The sequence below is a fragment of the Enoplosus armatus genome, chromosome 11 (assembly GCF_043641665.1).
Source record: "Enoplosus armatus isolate fEnoArm2 chromosome 11, fEnoArm2.hap1, whole genome shotgun sequence".
Classification (NCBI taxonomy): Eukaryota; Metazoa; Chordata; class Actinopteri; order Centrarchiformes; family Enoplosidae; genus Enoplosus; species Enoplosus armatus.
The window spans coordinates 10,840,484-10,862,863 of NC_092190.1; the positions used below are offsets into that span (position 1 = coordinate 10,840,484).

The following is a 22,380-nucleotide window of genomic DNA, read 5'->3' on the forward strand; positions in this document are numbered from 1 at the left end:
GTTTAAGTCTGACTTCCTTGGGGACAATACACCGATCAGGCATAACATTATGACCACTGACAGGTGAAGTGAATAACACTGATTATTTCTTAATCATGGCACCTGGGATATATGAGGCAACAAATGAACATTTTGTCCTTGATGTGTTAGAAGCAGGAAAAATGGGCAAGCATAAGGATTTGAGCGAGTTTGACAAGGGCCAAATTGTGATGGCTCGACGACTGGGTCAGAGCATCTCCAAAACTGCAGCTCTTGTGGGGTGTTCCCGGTCTGCAGTGGTCAGTATCTACCAAAAGTGGTCCAAGGAAGGAACAGTGGTGAACCAGCGACAGGGTCATGGGCGGCCGAGGCTCATTGATGCACGTGGGGAGCAAAGGCTGGCCCGGGTGGTCCGATCCAACAGACGAGCTACTGTAGCTCAAATTGCCAAAGAAGTTAATGCTGGTTCTGATAGAAAGGTGGCCTGGTCTGATGAATCACGTTTTCTTTTACATCACGTGAATGGCCGGGTGCGTGTGCGTCGCTTACCTGGTGAACACATACCACCAGGATGCACTATGGGAAGAAGGCAAGCCGGCGGAGGCAGTGTGATGCTTTGGGCAATGTTCTGCTGGGAAACCTTGGGTCCTGCCATCCATGTGGATGTTACTTTGACACGTACCACCTACCTAAGCAGTGTTGCAGACCATGTACACCCTGTCATGGAAACGATATTCCCTGATGGCTGTGGCCTCTTTCAACAGGATAATGCGCCCTGCCACAAAGCAAAAATGGTTCAGGAATGGTTTGAGGAGCACAACAGCGAGTTTGAGGTGTTGACTTGGCCTCCAAATTCCCCAGATCTCAATCCAATCGAGCATCTGTGAGATGTGCTGGACAAACAAGTCCGATCCATGGAGGCCCCACCTCGCAAACTTAAAGGATCTGCTGCTAACATCTCGGTGCCAGATACCACAGCACACCTTCAGGGGTCTAGTGGAGTCCATGCCTCAACAGGTCAGGGCTGTTTTGGCAGCAAAAGGGGGACCAACACAATATTAGGCAGGTGGTCACAATGTTATGCCTGATCGGTGTATATTAATTCTCCACCAGTTTTATTCCGGCATTGTGGAGAACATTTAGACCTTCATGTAGTGAATTAAAATCTATAGAAAATATAATGTAACACTTAACGGAGTCAAATATTAAAGATCTAAATAAGACAAAATTGGAGATCTTTTTGGTTTACAGTCATTTTTGTGAGCTCAGAATTACTTTGCAGCATTAATTCTCCATTAGTCTAGTCCTCACTTCAACTGCAAAGATGGCTCAAGATACACTATATTGTCAAAAGTATTCACTCACCCATCCAAATAATTGAAATCAGGTGTTCCAATCACTTCCATGGCCACAGGTGTATAAAATCATGCACCAAGGCATGCAGACTGTTTCTACAAACATTTGTGAAAGAATGGGTCGCTCTCAGGAGCTCAGTGTATTCCAGCGTGGTACTGTCATAGGATGCCACCTGTGCAACAAGTCCAGTCGTGAAATTTCCTCGCTCCTAAATATTCCACAGTCAACTGTCAGTGGTATTATAACAAGGTGGAAGTGATTGGGAACGACAACAACTCAGCCACGAAGTGGTAGGCCACGTAAAATGACGGAGTGGGGTCAGCGGATGCTGAGGCACATAGTGCGCAGAGGTCGCCAACTTTCTGCAGAGTCAATCGCTACAGACCTCCAAACTTCACGTGGCCTTCAGATTAGCTCAGGAACAGTGCGTAGAGAGCTTCATGGAATGGGTTTCCCCAGCCGAGCAGCTGCATCCAAGCCATACATCACCAAGTGCAATGCAAAGCGTCGGATGCAGTGGTGTAAAGCACGCCGCCACTGGACTCTAGAGCAGTGGAGACGCGTTCTCTGGAGTGACGAATCGCGCTTCACCATCTGGCGATCTGATGGACGAGTCTGGGTTTGGTGGTTGCCAGGAGAACGGTACTTGTCTGACTGCATTGTGCCAAGTGTAAAGTTTGGTGGAGGGGGGATTATGGTGTGGGGTTGTTTTTCAGGAGCTGGGCTTGGCCCCTTACTTCCAGTGAAAGGAACTCTGAATGCTTCAGCATACCAAGAGATTTTGGACAATTCCTTGCTCCCAACTTTGTGGGAACAGTTTGGGGATGGCCCCTTCCTGTTCCAACATGGCTGTGCACCAGTGCACAAAGCAAGGTCCATAAAGACATGGATGAGAGAGTTTGGTGTGGATGAACTTGACTGGCCTGCACAGAGTCCTGACCTCAACCCGATAGAACACCTTTGGGATGAATTAGAGCGGAGACTGAGAGCCAGGCCTTCTCGTCCAACATCAGTGTGTGACCTCACAAATGCGCTTCTGGAAGAATGGTCAAAACTTCCCATAAACACACTCCTAAACCTTGTGGAAAGCCTTCCCAGAAGAGTTGAAGCTGTTATAGCTGCAAAGGGTGGACCGACGTCATATTAAACCCTATGGATTAAGAATGGGATGTCACTTAAGTTCATATGCGAGTCAAGGCAGGTGAGCCAATACCTTTGGCAATATAGTGTATGTACTGTATGGCTTCAAATTAGTTCAGGTTTAATACAAAGAAAGCCTATGAATGATCATCTTCCTAATAGACAAAAAACACTTTACATAAGTCAGCTGCTTGTAGTTAAAGCATGAATCATCCCACAGCCATTCACTGCACACCACTTATACATGCACTGTATATGAAACAGTTTATTAGACAATGAGAAAGACTCTTAAATGCTTGACAATTTTGAGCTTTTCATTCAAGCAGCAAATTAAAACTCAGGTTGTATATTCAAAGCTCTCACAAGGTACTAAACCTTGAAGTGCTTGTTTTTTCTTCTTCAGGTTTCGAGCACAGTTTTAGTTTCACTTCTCATCAAGAACAAGCGACTGAGAGAACTTTCCTTTTTACAAAACATCAGCATCTAAATGCCAAACAAACCAATTATAATACAGTTATCTCATTACCTGTTTACTGTATGATACAAAAACATACGCACGACTAAAAGAAGTATTAATTCACTTACTGCAATGCAGTTTGTTTTGTAACCGAGTACATTATGTGAGGTTAAAGCTTCATCTAGTTCGATCAAGTACGGACAATATGGACCAAACACAATGCTGTTACATCCACAATGAGCCTCTGTGATTTTGTACTCCTTTCTGATATCATAGCACAACACTGTTCCCAGTAAACTCTAAGCCTGGGGGACGCTGGTCTTTGCTGGGGGATCACTGGTCTTTGGCCGTTTGGATTCTGGAGGCTGGCACACTGGATCAGTGGGAGGAGAAGGTCGTTCTGTAGAAATACAAATGAAGGGGATCAGTGACAGAAGGGTTACATATTGTAGCCTGATTCTGCGTCGAGTAAGTCTCCTGCTGTATGCAACATGTAAGACACCTGGTTTGACAGATTGCATACCACCTTACTTCACCCAGGTTAGTCAAACTTATTCCAAAGAGAAAACAAAAGCAAATGGTAATTTGTTTTTATTCAAACTGTCCGCTGTAAACACCCATCACAGTTTACAGACCCACTTCCTGGTTAAACTTTGGTCTACTGTGCTTGCCATAGCACGCACACACAATTTGACTGTGCAATGAAGGATTGTTTGAACAAACGTTTGAGTGTGCCAACTTTCAGTTTTGCCTCTAAACAAAGTGGTTTAGGTAATCAGGTTATGCTATTGGCTTCTTTACAACTACTACTTTCTCCATTGGACTTCAGTGTAAAGAATTCCCTGTGTTCCCAGATCTCAGCAATTACTTTGGCAAGTTAATCATACCCAATGGAAATGATGGTCAAAACGACAAAAATAAGCCCCAAAATATAAATGGTGATATTGTTAAAGTTTTTAAGCTCTTGCTTTTCTGCCAAGCTATAGAAATAACACAAACAGCAGATGCAATTTAAAGGTTGGATTTGAAATATCATATATCGAGGCACAACAGCAGCACGATTTCTGTGAATATACACTGATCACAACTAGGAATGCACCGATCTGATTTGCAGGATCGGTTCTGACCTGATTAAATGGATCGGGACATGACAGTTTATTTGTCGATGTTATTAAAACGTTTATCAGTTACATTCATTCAGTCCTGGTGGGCCACTGACTCCTTTTTTCAGTGCCACAGCAACTTGCCTCATGTTACCTTACATCAAAATGATTCCAAGGACTTCGACGCAGTGAGGAAAACAGATTATAAATTTGGGAAAAAGGGAGCACTAGTATCGGATCACTGCTCTGTATCGTCAGGTACCCAGTGTTGAGGTATCCGACTCAGTATCATGGGAGAAAAAGTGTGATTGGTGCATCCCTAATCATAACAGAAATGTGATTGAGGCTGTCGATGAGGGTGGAGGAATTTTCCATCAGTATTATGCATGATTTTTAATCATGAAACACGAAAAGTTGGCCTCACTAACCATGTTTGGCCTTCTCAGTGGAGGATGGAGTGCGGAAGAGTGAACTAACAGCTGGAGATCGGGATGCGATGGGAGTCAAAGATACTCTCCTGTAAACAAATAGAAAAAGCACGAAAGGTAAAGAGGCTTCAAGCATACGATCAACAGAAAACACACAAGCACAGAATGTGACAATAAATTGTACAGTGAACAAAGTTTATCACTGTTACACTTCATTTATCCGCTTTTTTGTTCTTCTGATTCAGTTGTCGCCTTCTAGTAAAACTAGTCAAAGAAAATGTTCCAAGTTACGGATACAAGGCAAATACAAAAGCATGTGCAGACCTGCCATTGTCTACACGCAGTCTGTCAGAGTGATTATTATTTTATAGTCAGTGGGGGGTCCAACGAATCCCTCATACCAGACAGGGCTTTGTTCTCGCTGCCAGTGCTGAGCACATGTAAACCAACAAAAACATCACAAGCATCTTACATCTATTTATAATTTTCCTGCATTTTTAGAAGAATATTTAAAAGTATATTTTAAAAACACACTTTTAAAGGACACAGTGCTTCTTACTCTTAGTACTCATCTCTGAACTGCATCTTTAGAGATAATCAGCTTTGTTACTTTAATCATTATGGGGGAGGTGAACGCAGAATGCTGTGTGTAGTTACTTCCTCAGTCGGACTCCAGACATTTGAAAAGTTGTGTGAGAGATTTAAATACCCTTTGTGTGAATGAAAAAGCTGGTACAGAAATAAAATTACATCAATTCTTCTGCACGATTACCAACTTCAAACTAAAACTTCACAGCGTCCCCATGTCACCCTGGTGATGGGTTCACTACAGTGGCTTCTTCTCAATTTTAGGATTTAATTCAAAATCCTTCTAATTTCTTTTGAGGTGTTACACATTTTGGCTCCACCATATATCAGTGAGTGTGCTGCTAGTGGTGACCGAGCTCATCTCAAATCCTATTTATTCTCAAAAGGAATTGTATAGATGCTTCCTCAACCCTGATTTGTTTTTATTTTAGAATGTTTGCTAGTCTTTGATTTAAATATTAATTCAGATGCTTTTTATTGCCCTTTTTTGTAACTGTGAAGCACCTTGTAACCCTGGTTTTGAAAAGTGCTATGTGAATACAGTTTTATTTACTTATTTTGTAAATAGTGTAAATATGATGTTCCAAACACAAGAAACAAATCTCAGTTAAATCATATGAAATCACACAAATAACGAGTGATTTTGGCAGTGTGGACAGGTGTAACTAAAACAGACAAAAACATACATACACACATCACTTGGCTGTATCCTGACATAATCAGTGAAAAACACATCCCCGAACAGTACTCACAAAGAAAGTGTAATTGATGGATGGTGAATTAATCAACTAGCGTGGTAATTGATAAAAATTTTAAGTTAGTTATGAAACAAAAAAGTCAAGTATTATCTGTTTCCAGTTTCTCACACACACACACACACACACACACACGTTGCTTGAAAAACCTACCTGCCAACAATCAAAGCATTGCTGTGCTATACAAAGATTCACACTTTCAGTGTATAATAATAAACTAATTCCCAGTTTGCCAGTATGCTCACTCTGACAGAAACAAATAAGAGAACGCCTTTTGCATTTACCTTGGGGTGGGTCCCTTTGGGGTGGTTGTACCCTTAGGAGTAGTGGGCCCGGCAGTATTAGCACTGTTGAGGACTTTAGGGGTAGAGGGAGTGAGGGGGGTGATGCGTAGCTGGGTTGTGGAGGAATTGGTAGGGGTGAGAGGGGCGACACGGGGTTGGGGGGTCGAGGGTGCGCTTGTGCTTGCAGATGTTGGGGTCTGAGGTGCTGAAGGAGCTGTGGCTTTAGGGGTAGAGGGCTTGCCCCAGCCCTCCAGGGTGTTGAGGGTGATCCTACGGGGCTGAGGTTTGGACTTGGCACTGGGGGTGCTCTTCTTCTCCTCCGGGGGGGTGACAGAGGGGGCGTCTTTGCCTAGGCTGGTTTGCGATGGGGGAGTTGGGGCTGAGCTTGGCGGCTGGGTCACAGGAGATGAGGTCCTGGCCGATTTCTTGCCCTTTTTCTCAACACCACTGTTTGGGGCAAAGACCTCCAGAGTGGGGGGCTCCTTCAACGGAGTGCCCAGCTCCCCAGGAGAGAAGGACAGGAAGGAGCAGTAGCCGTCTGTGGAGGACACAGCCAGGAAGGAACCATCACGAGACCTAAAGAGGATACAATAGAAAAACATGTGAGTGGGTGGAACGCTAAAACATCCTTCTAACATGTATAAGAATCTTGTGTTAAAGGATGGGTTTACAGGCCCACGTGTACACTGAAACATTCATTGGTCGCTGTAATGATTCCTCCTTTACTTCAGATCCCTTCTGACACAATTTCAATCTAAGATCTGGGTGATAAAATCTACAGCTCTCTTCTGTGTAAAAATACATCCCGCTGCCAAACCAAAGTTATTATGAGGCTTCAGCAATCTGAATTCTTCCAAAGTTACAATCTTTTCAGCGCAAAGTTCCCTCTTCCCTGAAGCCTAATAGCTTCATTTTTGCACAGCAGGAGGATTGTGGATTTTGTCCCCCATCACTTATTCTTCATGGAGAGTAAGGAGAGTAGAACAATAACAGAGACCAAAAACTGTTTCAACATACATATGGGCATGCGAGTATTGTTATGAGACAGTCTGGGAAAAAAAATAATGAATGCATTTCAAATCAACTGAATGGACATAATGCACTTTCCAAAAATGAATAAATGTTCTATACACATACAATTATTATCCCTTAGGTCCAGGACACACACACACCACAATTAATTCCCACAAATGATGACTATTCAAAACGTATGTTTAGCTACAAATGAAGGCAACAGCAGGGAGTCCTAGTTTACCATGTAAGATCGCTGAGTGTGTGGTAGTGGACGTTGGACACTAGGCCGAAAGGAAGGGTCTGCTGTGTGTCATACAAGAAGATGGAGTCCTCAGATGCCACAGCAAACACCATACGGTACGGCAACTGGAATACGTTGGGAAGAGCCTGAATTGAACCATCTGTAGAGGAGAAATGGAGGAAAAATGAAGAACATATACAAGTCAAACATGAAGGGACATAAAAGGTGCAGACGATAAAAAAGGAGGGCTTTATGTCCTTGCCTTCTGCCTTCTTGGTCCTCAGTTCAAAGTAGACGGGGCAACAGCGCACAGCCAGTGTAGCTTTAGATGGACACGGCAAGTGGGCAATAGGTCTTAAACACACAGACAGCGATTACCAGCGTTAATATAGCCAACACTGACTCTGAAAAACTACAAATGCCACAGCATGTCACAAAAGTTACCTCTTGAGGCCCTTCCTGGAAAAAATGTAGGTGGTATTTATGATGTTTTCTCCGATCTCCACACATCCAGCTGACATTAAAACAGAAGGTGGAACTTTGTTTATAGAAATGATCTTGACAAGGATATTACAACACTGAATATTCACTAGATAAATGCCACATTTTGAGCCTGCTGTGTAGGTACCTGGGGCGAGCAGGAAAGATCCATCTGGTGTGAATGAAAGACGTCGAAAAAACGACCTCATACTGTCATCGTGGAACATTCTGTACTGCTTCACCTGCAAAGATGAAGGCAAAATGCAGCACTGAGAGTGGGTACGCTACATGTCTTACTAATAAAATATAGGGAACTGTAAGACAAATATTAAGAAGAAGTGTCATAAACAAGTTTTAGTGGGTGGCCAAAACAAGAGCATGAGTGAGAACAGAGAGAGTTGATTTCATGTAGACTAATCTCAAAAAAGTAAAAATTAGATAGTAGGTTCAGTGTACATGCAAGTACGGGATAGGTTGGGTGAAGGTTTAGCAGGATAACCTGGATAATTCTGACAAAATACATGACTGAAAGCAGTTCATTTTAAGACCTTAGTCACGTCTAAAACAATGGAGTGACTCAACCGAGCATCATCAAAAGCAACATTTCTACTGACCTCTCCCTCTGCAAGTGGCCCAGAGCTCATTTTACTGATACAGAAGGCCTTCTTCTTGGTGTGAGTGCTGTACACGCGCATCACTCTGAGGGGGAGGAAAATCAAAAACATCTTAAGCATCAAGCTACTGAAACCCCACAGTCAGTGACTAGTCATAGCAATACATTCATTTAATGAAGATTAGACCCATAGACACGCCATGAGGGTCTGTGTTTTTCTACCTGTCACAGCTGAGAGTGGCTACATATTGCCCCAGAGGATCCCAGGTCACCCCCTGCACGTAGCTCTTATGGTCATTCAAGATACACAGCTTCTGTCCTAAACACAAAATCAGTTGCAACCAACATAATTAATACAAAGCCAAAATAAGATATACACTCTAACTAACACACTTAAATATAACAGAAGAAACTAAAAATGTATGGAAAGCATAGATATCTACAAGTCCAAGCAAACCTTTGTTGATGTCCCACATAACAGCAGTGTTGTCGACAGACCCAGACACCATGAAGTTTCCATCCCGTGTCCAGCAGATGTCATACACATCCTCTATGTGTCCCCTAAAGACATATCAAGTTGTAAGAAATCACTTTGTAAAACCACATTATTGCTACAAATTTAGATCAAACAGCAAATTTCAAAATGGAAAATACAAGTAGATCACCATACTCACATACTCCATACAGAGTAATTAAATATTATTCAAAACAAATAATGGTTTTTACAACTTTTAAATATCATCATGGTAGGAATCATTTTTATCCCGTCTTGACAACTGCAAGGTGAACAGTAGAATTACACAGCTCCCCTACGAAGTAATCCACCAGTAATGTGCATGTGCATTGTTAATTGGCAACACAGTGCACTGCCAGGTGACACTGAATACAGCAAAAGTTGGACCAGGTTTAACTGTTCTGACACTTTGCCAACGCAGTGGTCACATCAAAATGAACGATGTCATCCGTGTGAACACAGCAAAAGAGTCTTTAGAATCAAAGGACAGGAGGTAGAAATGATCATTAAAATACATAAACTTGATGGGATCAAATCTACCAGAGTTGTGTACCTTAGTGTCTTGACCACAGACCAGCTCTCCTTGTTGAGCTGAGCATCTTCATCCTCCTGAAACATGGGTGCTTGCTCAGGCTCCTTAGAGTCATTGAGCTTCCACAGTAGAATCGCTGCATCTGTACAAAATAAAAACCATACGATTGCTAACGGCCATGTATTTTAAAATACCCATTATGTTTTGAGAATAACATCACAAGGGCCTTGTTATGTGTGATATACCATCTCCTCCTGAGGCAAGCAACTCTCCATTAGGGCTAAAGCGCACTACGTTGACAGCCTTGGTATGTCTTGCCAGATTAGACAGAAACTCCACCACTGCCTTCCCGTCTGGGCCTGTGTCTACCCGCCATAGCTGCATCAACATCAGGGCAAAGGGTCATTAAACACACACTCTGTAAACAGCTTATATACCACAGCTGCAGGTAAAACTTTACCTATTTTTTTACTCAAAGTAATATTTTGCAAACATCTGTAAGGTCTATTTTTCTGTTCTTTTGTAAGTAATTCACTTTTCAATCATGAAATTTGATTACAAATGCTAGATTTGTAACTTGTAATGATTCATATCATACCCATTGATTTATTTTGGTAAGATTTTAGTACTACAACTAGTGCTGTTTGGTGAATCCTGTGTGCGATACATTCATACATACACATTTAAGGTCCTGAAAAAGACCTTTAAAATGTCCTATCAAGTATGCCAATATGAGAATGTAAAATTGTTTTACTCTGTGAGAGACCACTATTGATGCTACATGACATTTTGTTCAACAGATAGCCTAGACAAATGCATGTACACAGATTTACATCACATGGTCATTAAAGCGACTCTTGGTCAGACACTTCTGTTTTCTAACAAAGCTGTTGGTTCATCACTGCATTACACCAGATGTATTAGTGCGCATGCGTACATGCAACCTGTTACAGTCGCTCCTGTTTGTTTTCTTATTTTTTTCCTTTATTCCTTTATCATAACTCCGACGTTTTTAACGTTTCCCCCCGGGAATTAATAAGGTATTTCTGATTCTGTCTTTCTTCCCCTCTCCACTCACTCTGACTGTGGTGTCCACTCCAGCTGTGGCCAGCCGATGAACGCGTCCATCTGAGCTGTGCTGGAAGTCCAGACTGTAGACTGGCTCCTTGTTGTGCCATGCAATCTCACACGTTACCACCTTCATTTTTTTTAATATCCAACACTGAACCTCAGGAGGGAAAAACACATACATTTGATGCTTCACACAGTTTTAAATGGGATAATATTCGCTCAGCAGCTAACACAGACTATTATCTCTATATGCTAAGAAATATGGACCGTGTATTATAATGTGGTAAAACAGCTAATTTGGCCACACAGTCACAGGAACCGAATGCTACAACTAGCTAACACGGTTAGCAACAAACCTAGTGGGTTTGTTGGAATGATTTGTCGCCATGTTAACGGTACGGACAAAACCAGGTACTTAAGTTACTGTTAGCTAACGAGTATGTTCGTTACAAATACAATCGAGTTTTACCTGGTTATTCTTTGGACTGAAGATATTTCGAAGTAAGTTACAGTGCTGTATCTCCTCTGTTGTCCAGCCGAAGCGATCACTAATTTCCCGCGTACGATTCGTTCAAAACTTCCGGTCGAGTAGGCTGCACTGATTGGATGAAATCGCGGAAGGGGAGTGACTATTGGTCTAATGACGTTCAGTGCAGTGCAGCACAGTGCTGAAAATATTGACAATTTAAAGCACCACATCAATATCGCTGAAATACGCCCCCTCCCCATTTTCCAGTTCATCTGAGTTTTCGACACCCATGTTTATGACATCCTTTAGCCATGTTTTTCTAAATATGCCAATAAATGCATGTTTTATGAGTTTCTGTCTGTGGTAACTGCTTTATGCTGCCAGATCTTGATCTTAAGAAGGTGTCTTGGATACATAAAGCTTAATATAATATACACCCCAGAAATACATAAAAAACAAACTGTGTGATTTACAAGCCTGTCAAAATCTGATAGTGACAGTTTCAGTATAGAGATGACCATGTATCCTTTCAGCTCAGAGATGAAGAACTATTTGCCTGCAGGTACAGCATGCAGATTCAGTCCTCTATCTTAGCTGCCTATTAAATATTGCTCAAGAAAGCACAACCTATTTTAAGGACAGAAGGAGGTTCTTGATAACTCTTTCAGTTAAGTTTCAGTTTGTATCACTCAGAAACACACTGTCAGGCTTGTTGCTAGCCCTATCTTCTATGTTTGTCCTATCACAAGGGTTCACAAGGATACCAATGATTGTGTATAACACATTGAATCACAGAGCAAAGACCGGAAGTATAAAAATATATTTGACAGAATCCATACAAAATAGGCTTCAATACAAACCAAAGAAAAAACTGCTGATGTGGAACAGAATAAGATGCAGAGCCTGATTGTTTGGAAAACCTAAACAAAAGGCGATACTGTGACTAGCATTACCTGTATGATTCTACCCAGAAACTTAAGAGTGAAGTGAATGGCCTATAACATTAATTTATGTACACTGTGACTGTATTGTTTACATTGTCTTTTCTCAATGTTTTGGTTAACTGGTTTAATTTGTTAAGATAAAGAAATATTGCAAAGTACCAAATAGCAAGTTGCATTTACTGTATATCAATATAAAGCCTGTAAACATGTACACACCTTCGAATAATACGACTTAATTTACCACACTCATAGAAATCTGCATTCATTATTTACAGGTGGAGTACCACACTTAAGTCCAGGATTTGATAGTTAACTTTTTTTTGATATAGCCCAATATCACAAATTTAAACATTAAGCCAAACGTAGCTTACTGTTTAATGCCAATGATTTATTAATTTATTGCTCCGTCCCTCAGCCCCAGTGGTGCGACGGACTACACATTGGAGAGAAACTGTTCTAGGATCTCATCAATTACATTACACTCATAATTCACTTGGTCCAGTTCCAGGGCAGGCATGGTGGAGACGAGAAGGCGCCCAACGTTGTGCCGAAGCTCAATCAAACTGAGGGGAGGAGAGGGACACAGAGAGAAATCAGATTTACATCATTGTTTTGTTGGGTGACTAAGTTCATAAACGGCTTTGTCAGATAGGGATCATACATACAACATGAAAGAAAAGTGATTTTACAACAATTCAACCTTTTGAACCAATCTGAGCTTGAATCTGTGACAGACACCGCTATCCCTCCTGCCTCGTTGGGATCTGTTTGTACAGAGGAATCAGTGACTCTGCGTGGAGTTGCGCTCCCCTCTCGTGCTCTTTCCCTCTGCTGCTGCAGTTGCAACTTGAGCTCTTCACATTGGGATGCCAGGATTGCCCTTTGCTTCTCCACACTGTCCAACTGGTAGCGTAGCACATAGTGAAGCCAGGATGAAAGAAAATCAGTAAAAGGAGCAAAGCAAAGTGGGTCAACATCAATAAAACAAAAAGTTACAAATGTAAACAAAAATCTACATGGGCAAATAAAAGTAAATTAATAAATAATGTATATAATTTACTCTGTACAACCTTAGATAACTCTTTTTTTATAATTCCTTTGTTTTACATTAAGTGCACAGACATGTGCACTCTTGCAGCTGACAGGTAAGTTTATGGACCTGCTCTTTAAAGGAGTCTCTCTCCTGAGCTGTAGTCTGCATCATCTCTAGGAGCTGCTCTTGCTGTTCCTCTATATCAGTCATACTGGGGAGGTGAAGTTGAGAGGTATCTGCACAGGAAGGTCCGGCTTCTTCATCACTAGCCAGAAGATGCATCCCTCCGTTCCGCAAAGTCTGCTTTCCTTGATTCTCAATGTGAGTGTCTCCATTGCTCTCTTTCTTAAATGCACTTTGCTCAACGCAGACATCGATGCCCATATCTGAACTCTGCCCCACTCTCTCCTCCCCTTCAGTTTGATTTCGGTCCTCCTCTTCCTTCTTCACTTTGTGTACTTCTGTCTGGGTGGTGATGCTGGTCACCTCAGTAAGGGGTGCTGGGGAGGGACTGGTTCCCACAGCTGCCGACCCTGCAGAGCCAGTTTCTGCAACATTAGTCTCCGAGACAACATCCACGTTAATATCACTTTGCTCTTGCTCTGTCTTAACTTTAGTCAAATCAAAGCCTGTTTTTTTTGGCTTGGGGGTACTGACAGTCTCCAAGATGAAAATGTCCTCATCATCATCATCATCACCATCATGATTAATGGGCACTGATGGGAAGCTCAGTGGGCTCGCATCCACAGATGTGGATGTATCTGAGGTACCCTGATGGAAGTCATTCTCTCTGGGTCTTTTGGGCGTTCCTTGTGGAGTAACAGGCTGCGTTCTTTTCCCCCTGCAGTGGACAGAAAGCACAAAGCAGTTAATATGCTTCTTAAACAAAGTAGAAATGTATATATTTAAGATCACAAACAGCACAAAATCATACCTCAGGGGGCCTGGTGACAGTGAACACACATTAGAAATAACTGGAAGACCACTGCTACTGGAGGGGCTGCAAGCTAGAGAGAAAGAAAACAGACATTTAATCTCTCAAACCTTCTCTCTCTCTCTCTCTCTCTCTCTCTCTCTCTCTCTCTCTCTCACACACACACACACACACACACACACACACACACACAGTGTTTTTTTCTTACCAGCTTGTGAAATGGTGGAGGCCCTCAGTGAAGAGGATTTAGCTCTCGCAGCACCCTGCCGTGGTGACTCAGTGTTCAACCTTCTCCTTGGGGTTGTGGGGGTGGAGGGAGAATGGACAGTCTGTGGAAAAAACAACAAAAAAGAAAACAGAGATATATATATTTTTTATACTTCATTTCACTTTCAACTTTATTTGTTTGTTGTTTTTGTTTTGTAACGCAATCAATATCTTTAGTGGAATGGAATCAACTTAAGTCATCACTCCCAAACCCTCCTTGGTGTCAAATGGAAAACATACTTGTTGCAGCTGCTGTTTCAGGCTCCGTTCAAGGGCCCGGTTTTTCTTGGCGAGATCAGCCAAACGCTGCTCTTCCTGACGCTTTCGATCCTCCTCTTCCTAGAAAAAAATTCCCAAAAGCTCCATTAATCATGTGGTCATTTTTATGAAATTAGAAATCATTTCTATCAGAAAAATAACTATTTATTCCAAATTGCACTGAAGTTTTACAGGAACAACAACAGCAGGCGGAAAAATGGCAGATGATTTACAGCAGACGATGTGTCCTTACCTTTTGTCTTTTGTTCTCTTCATTCTTTTTTTCCCCTCTCACTCTGTAAAAAATAAGTAACAGAGGTAAGGTAAGGCAAGTCACTTCATCTATTATGCTCTATTAACACGTTACGGCTGATTTTGGCAGCTTAATACAACAAAGTGCAATTCTTATTGAATCTAAATATTCAGTTGCATTTTTGGGGAAAAGTTGTGGCAGTGTTAATTGAAATGTGACTCACTGTTGTTTATAGGTCTTGTGGTATGAAGGTTGATCACCATCGGAGTCCACTGGCTCCTCCTCTACGTTGCAGCTCCTGGGACAGAAAATTAAATTGAGATTGAAAACAATAGCAAACATCCACTGAGTCTGAGCTACGTTTGTGTTCAATGATTTTTGACCAAATGCCCTGATATGAATAACGTGTCTGAGTTTTGGGGAGGACTATTGGTGCTTCCGGTCAACAATACACAGTAAAATATGCCAAAAGTTGGGAAATCATTTCTGTGGATGTTAAATTATGTTTTGACCTATAATTAGGCCCAGTGGGTACCAGTCTGTGCTGCCATAAATCTACTGAGCCATCTGACAGGTGACACTGTTCTCTAACCCTGATCTGACTTTAAATCCTACACTCACCAAAGCAAAGAGCAGATAATTGGCAGCTTGACCTGTCCTTATATCTACATTGTAGATGCTTAGGCTGACTTACAATGGCTTTCATGTAGTTAGAACACGTTTACATTTACAGTATTTTAAATGTTAATAGCACACACTGTTCAGAACCTGAACAGACATTTGCTGACTCTGAGAATTTGTGAGTCACTCTATAGCTGCTCTGAACAAGTTCTCAACATGTATGTGTAATAATTGCTTTTTATGTTTACTGGTATTTTTTTATGAAGAAAAGTTCTGTGTTCTTGTAACAGTAACACATGTATGTGTAGATCTATATCTCTTTTACAGAGTAAAGTTTTGCATTTTTACAACAACAGATTAGTGGATAACAAAATGAGTACCTTTCTTCCATTTATATTTGTTGATTTTATCAGATCAGATTATGATTAATTCAACAGATCTTTTAATACTGCTCTGGTTACCTGAACTGAGGATCAGGGTTCTTAAGGCAGAACCATTTATCTGGCAGCTTGCTGCAGTCGATCCCATCAGGGAGTTTGCGCCACTTTGAACAGTCATCACACTGCACCCAGTTTTGATCAGGTCGCTTTCTGAGGACATAGATCGAGACGAGTGTCAGAGCATGTAGTAAGTCAACATGGTTTGACAAATGTATGTCTTTTGTCTCAGCAAAATGTACTAACATGGTATCTTCCACTGGTATGCTGTTGTTTGGATCCTCTGTTTTTCTCTTGTGGTTGATTTCCTGCCAGTACTCCTCCAGTTTGGTCCCCAAATTGATCATAGTTTTCCTGTACCAAGAAATGAAGAACTTCAGACTTATGCATTTCTGGCTCCATGCGCACAAATAATCCAGTTATATATAGACTATAAAAATATTTTTGTGGGCAAGATTCAAACTGACAGAAACTCATCATCAGTGCTATTACCTGTACTTATCGGTCTCATTAAAGTTCTGTTTGTTGTGGGTGGGTTCCAGAAAGTAACACTCAATGATACCAATGACCCCAACACCTTTCTGGTTGGCCTGTACAGGGCAAATATTCACAACAGATGAATACCATATGATAAAGTAAAAAAGAAACAACTTGAAAATATGTGTGATAAACACACACATACACTCACCAAAACAACAGAGACTCACCTTAAGCTGGCAGCCAACACGCTCGTAGGCTTTGATGAGCCGATTCTTGTGATACATCATAATGCCATACTGGTCTTTACTTTTGGTGTTATAACCAAAAGTGATAGGAATGCGTTTGGGCTAAAATAACATTTAAGGAAAAACTGAAGAGCAGAGACATAAACACTTTCTGCGCACATTTAAAATACTCAAAACTCAAGACATATTCCAAACCAAAGAGAAAAGGGCACAGCTCAAGAGAACCTGTGATGAAAGGATACCAGGAAAGTGGGCTTGTAGTGGTCCTTTCTGATGTAGGCCAGACTCTTAGCAATGAGCTGAGATTTCACCTTTTGACCACGTATGATGATCTGCATCCGAGGCTTCAGGTACAGAATACTGCAGTATGCCTATGCCCATTCAAAGCACAAGCATCAATTTACTCAAGCAAACAATGATATCAAGAGTCAGTATCACATATTATATATACATATTTCTCTTGGACACACACAAACACAGATTACCTACAATTAAATGGATTTCACTAAAAGGAAGTGGCTCGGCTTCACAAATAGTTAAAAAGAACGTATAACAGAATCATTTCGAATTTTTTGAAGACATGCACATCACTGCTCCTTACCCGCAGTGAGCAAACACTGTCAGGGACGTATGATGTGACTCTTGGAGGTTGAGAGGTGTCATTAATTTCCTCGTAAACATCAGATGGAATGCGGATATCGTAACGGTCCTTCTCAAAATCAAACTCTGTTGTACTAGTAGATGTCCTGTTGAAAACAAAACATGAAATGGTATAGACAAATGGGCCTCCATCATAATGTCTTTTAGTTGTCTGGTATCCGTGGCGATTCTTGAATCACAGAGAAAGACCCATCTGTAAAAAGCAGCCAATCACATGCAACACTACAGTGTTATTCATTATTGAGAACAACCTTTCTGCTGTTTGTTGTAAACACTGTTTTAAAGCCAGAGTCGACAGATGGTTGTGCAACAAACATTTCTGTCATGTATGATACAAACATGTAGCTGAGCGCTCTTTATTACCTCTTACTCTTCTTTTAGATTGATACATTTTTGATCTGATCATTGTACAAATCTGAGGTTTTGACGAGTGAAAATGTTCCTTAACGTCTGGCTTCAAAAATAAAACATACATCTTTGTATGTATGGACTACAGACAGACCTGCGGAGATTCCAGATGATGATCCGTGTGCCAGTTTTACCTCCGGACCCGGAGGAACTGATGGCATTGACCTCATCGAGCAGGTCTTTCTGTGTGTTGAATGAGGAATAGCGCAGGATGTCCCGCAGACTGGCTTTGTCCTCCTCTCTTACACTGAGTAAAGCTGAACTTAAAGAGAACTTAACAAATGGAAATATGAATGTCTGGTGTATGATTGAGAGAAAATGTGCTTCTCTAAAACACGTCAAACTTGAAAATTCTATGTTGATCCAATCATGTTCTAGACTTCAATATGTTGCATCCAAACTGTTTGAGTATACTGTAAGTAAACTTTACCCAATTCAGTTGACAACACATCATATTTTAATGATGCCAATAACTCAAGAAGATATTTACATTTGATGTTTACATGATGCAACATGCCTTAATGCAGCAGATAAAGGATATACTGGTTCGTTTCACTCTGTTCAAAGCAGACAATAGGTACAATTATCTGCTCAGCACAAAGCTTTTCCAGGTAGGTCTGAGAGAGCATCCCAACACACGTGGTATTCTTTGACCTGGAAAAGACGATGGCGTCTTTCCCAAGACGCATGGCTCCAGACTTGAAACCGTTGCCATACATACCAATTGGCTTTATTCCATTTACAGCAACCTTGTCACTGTACCCAAAGCTTGAGGGGGAAAAAGGCACAAATTATTTATATATGAATCACATCATGGTTCATATGCATTCATCACTTAAAAACATTCGTTTTTAAAGGTTTTAGGCAGTGGTCATTAAAATGTGTGCCAGTACTGGCAGTGTCAACATCAACTGGGACATTACACTCTACAACAAAAAACAGATTCTGAATAACAAATATCAAAATTCAAAATGACACTGGTTTTCAAAAAATATGTTGAGGGTGCAGAAACAGAAACAGATTTTCTATATTTTCCTCAAAAAAAACAGGCAGCAGTGTCTGTACCTGAGCATCTTACGCATTGCAACATGGTCCAGCCCATTTCCATTATCCATAAAGCTGAGGCATTCTTCTCCTTTGACCATAGTCTTATCAATCCAGAAATGCTTGGCACTGACATCTGGATCATAGGCATTGTCTGTCAAAAGAAACAGGAGCAACAAATTCACAGGAAAATCAGCATTTTTGGCCGCAATATTGCTTCTTATTGCACAAAGGAGTATCACACAAATAATGGGTGGAAACATATTAACAAAGATTTCTATGTATTCGACTGGATGTAGAAATTACTATTTTTGTGTAGAATGTTGCCTCTTAAATCGTAAAAGAACAACAACAGAAGTCTCACAAGAGGTGAGTTGCTGCAGGAGGAAAAACATGAGTCAGAATTGGAGAGAGGAGTTTGTTGTGTTGGAGTTCACAAAGTGTAGGTTAGTGTGTTTATTTCATCCAGCAGATAAAAAAAAAGAAGAATGGTTTGTGCTTGCGCATTTCTGAATTGTGCCAACAGAAAAGGAGGATGGAGAATCGGGAAACACTGAAGATGTGGCTAAATGTGCTACAAATGGGTGCTAACACTCCTGTCCAAACACTGTGCCTTGCAGACCATTGGCCTTTTCCTACAGAAAAATGCTGTTCCAATAATGGTAATGTTATTAGCTAAAGGTATTGTGTTGCCCTGGCATCAGTACACATGGCAGCATGGCAAGATAACAGGAAAAACTCAATAAGCAAAATATCAACTTAGTCGTGACTGATTATGAAATATCCTCATTTCCCCTTTTCAGCAAGACTTCTCCTTCTGTTTCTGGTTAAACCAAAAGGATATTACTCTTTAATAAAAAAAGTCAATCTCTGTAGGGATCCTTTCCATAATGTTGTCAGACACTTAGAATAACAACCTGAGCTTGTCAGTGACAAAAACAAGCACGTCTAGTGGACGTACTTTGACAGGCGCAGTTGCCCCCAAGGATTAGGTTTCAGCCATTTCAGCCCATTACACAGCTGCCAGCTGAGGCAATCTACTGGACCAAATCCAAAACTTTTTGTACCTAATAGTCATTCAGACCCCAAATTATGTAAAAATGGGGCCCAGGTTTAAAATACTGGAATCACCCTTTAAGTCAGTGACAGTCTTTGACATGACATCAAAGGGTGTGTGCACCACATAATTATTTTTCTTTCACATACCAGTGATGTAAACATGCATTAATAAGGGATAAGACTACAACAAAGACACAAATGAACAATGTTTAGGGCAGGCGGGGCAATGTTTTGTTCCCATTTAAATTTATAATCTGAAATATGCTGATTTTTAAAAATACAATTTAATTCATATGAAATGGGTGACAACTGTAAACACATAAGTAAATCCCTCTATAAATACATTAACAAATCAATCCTTTCGCATCTTTGGAACATTTATTAACTGGTCATATGTCATAAGGTCATATGTGAATCAGGCTATTTTGATTTTCTGAGTCAGAGCCTATAATCATGTAAACTGGTGCGGTTCAATACACTGAAGTTGTTAAACTTTGGCAAACTCTACTAGGCATAACAAAAAATGTTTCCTCACTCGTACTCAACTCAAACCCAAAATAATTAAGTCTCTGTTAAATTCAGTGTTTGCTGTAGGTTAATATTGTTTTGGTTGTTTGTTTGTTGAGAGGAATCTGGGTGTGGATTACTGATATTTATATTTTAAATGTATACATTTTAATTTTATGGAAATCTATGGAGCCAGGACAGTGACTTTTTTTGGCTTTGAAAACAAAACTGAACTGAAGAGGCACTGAAAAATAAAAAAAACAGGCATTAAAAAGAATTAATGTACCACACTTGTTCATTTTTTGACCATGCACTTACAATCTTATTATTTAACTTTGATATTTTTGTTTGAATACTATTTGCATTCTGGTGTGTTTTTCAATGACAGTTTCAGTTCAGTGACTGTGGCTTTCAGTTTCAATTCTCTGTCAGCATGTGGGCGTGGATGGGGCAGGGAGCGCATGACTTTCTTGCTCAGTACTAACACAACCAGTTGACGTAGACTCACCTATGAGCTCAGCTATGGCGCTGAACGGCCAGGTGTGGCTGGTGGAATTTGTATGAAGATACTTGGGACAAAGCTGAAAGCGGAGCAAATTAAGAATTACACATTAGTTACATTAGTTTAAGTACCCTTATTTTCATCATCTATTCAATACATGTATCCTGAAACTCTGAAGCTAGTTATCTAGGAGCTGAGTATTAAACACATTTGTTACATAAATAATCGTACACAGCACAACGTGAGGTGAAATTCGTTTGAGCTCCTATTTGACATGTGATACTGAAGAACGACTGGGTGTGTGGGAAGGCAGAGAATGAGAGTGGGCTGACATGCAACAAAACGCTCCCTTGTGACAGGACACCTCGCCTAAATCTTACTAACTTTAATCTGATGTCTTCTGCGGTCTTGACAGAGAGAAAGTGGAGTGACAAGGGAGACATTAGTGTGGTTAACCAGCGAACCGGAAGTCAACCTTAGCATGATAAAACGATTTGAAATGATTTACAGGCTGCCACGAGCAATTACAGATTTTAGAGAGTTATCAGAGTTATCGTTAAGTTAGTCGCTCACTAACGTCACTTACTTTCTAACGCCGAGAGTCCGTTATTTACAGTCAACATGGCATTTGAAACAATATGCGTACAACATACTTAACCCCACTGCCCACATTAGAGGAATTTATCCGTTTGTAACCGTTCACAACAGGTGACGTCACAGTATAACTGTCAAAAATCCGCCAACAAATGAGTAAATTCTACTGACCGTACTTAGCGGGACCCCGCGGTCCGACTGCACCGCCATCTTCCTGTAAATGCGACTGTCGATAGGAGGAGTCAGGTAAAGTCAAAGGGTTTTATAGTCTCTTGTCATGGACCTGCGACCATGTATTTCTTGCGATTGCTATTACAATTAATGCAACAGTATAGACTATCGTTTATAATAATATTTAACGTAAACGCTTATATGATCACTTCCGGTTCGACATTTTCCAAACTAGAAGCGCAACATCCACAAATTGCAACACTTGTAATAGCAAATAACAATTCAATAAATGCTTTGCAGTGTTGTTTGTGGACTGTTCTCACGCTCATGTTGAAAGAGTCCCATCATCTCACTATTGATGACAGTGTCATGAGTGTGTCATTACTTATCTTAAAATAGGCAATTTTATGAGAAGTTTTTTTTAAAGCTGTATCAATTTCAATTAATGGGTAAAACCACCGTAGTGCTTTCATATGACCTTTGACAGTCTCTTGGGAGCTGCAGAACGAGTGATCACACAAATTAAGCCCTGAATCATTAAATTACTTAGTGGGATAATTAATTGCTCACAACTACACTAATTATTTAGAGCAATACTTTCAGTTTGAATTGCCAAATGGTAGAGGGGAATGATGGGTGTGAGCAGCATACGCTATCCCATGATCTTTCTAGGAAAGATGGGATAAAAAGGGCACATTGTAACTTCAGTCCCAGGGGTTTCTGCTTGCAGCTTTCTGAAAGTGATGAAAGTCTGCGCAATTCAGTTTCATCTAAAAAAAATACTGCAATTATGATTTCCTGTTCTGATCTGTTTAGAGTGGATTATTAGTTCATACATTGTGTGTTCAAAACACACCAGCTCCTCTTGAGGGATTTTAAGTTATTGCAAAATTTGTAGTACAGAGAACATGTTTCAGCCTGTGGTCTTCACTGAAATAT

The 22,380-nt window shown here is 40.8% G+C and overlaps 2 protein-coding genes across 2 annotated transcripts; both read right to left on the bottom strand.

Moving 5' to 3' along the window:
- Positions 1-2,776: 2,776 nt before the first annotated feature.
- On the bottom strand, positions 2,777-10,688 carry chaf1b (chromatin assembly factor 1, subunit B). Its single transcript, XM_070914985.1, has 13 exons — positions 10,563-10,688; positions 9,730-9,862; positions 9,506-9,626; positions 8,896-8,999; positions 8,661-8,757; positions 8,440-8,524; positions 7,974-8,067; positions 7,790-7,859; positions 7,608-7,699; positions 7,346-7,505; positions 6,091-6,666; positions 4,464-4,552; positions 2,777-3,332 (listed from the first exon to the last, which is right to left on the bottom strand). The coding sequence occupies exons 1-13, from the start codon at positions 10,686-10,688 to the stop codon at positions 3,232-3,234; spliced, it is 1,848 nt and encodes a 615-aa protein (XP_070771086.1). The 3' UTR covers positions 2,777-3,231.
- Positions 10,689-11,829: 1,141 nt separating this feature from the next.
- Positions 11,830-21,485, bottom strand: morc3a (MORC family CW-type zinc finger 3a). Its single transcript, XM_070914853.1, has 19 exons — positions 21,442-21,485; positions 20,683-20,755; positions 18,630-18,762; positions 18,108-18,332; positions 17,659-17,805; positions 17,098-17,242; positions 16,739-16,867; positions 16,479-16,598; positions 16,264-16,361; positions 16,018-16,125; positions 15,796-15,924; positions 14,937-15,011; positions 14,714-14,756; positions 14,443-14,541; positions 14,144-14,264; positions 13,936-14,008; positions 13,128-13,842; positions 12,669-12,871; positions 11,830-12,531 (listed from the first exon to the last, which is right to left on the bottom strand). Exons 1-19 carry the CDS (start codon positions 21,478-21,480, stop codon positions 12,402-12,404), a joined length of 2,805 nt encoding a protein of 934 aa, XP_070770954.1. The 5' UTR covers positions 21,481-21,485; the 3' UTR covers positions 11,830-12,401.
- Positions 21,486-22,380: the final 895 nt, after the last annotated feature.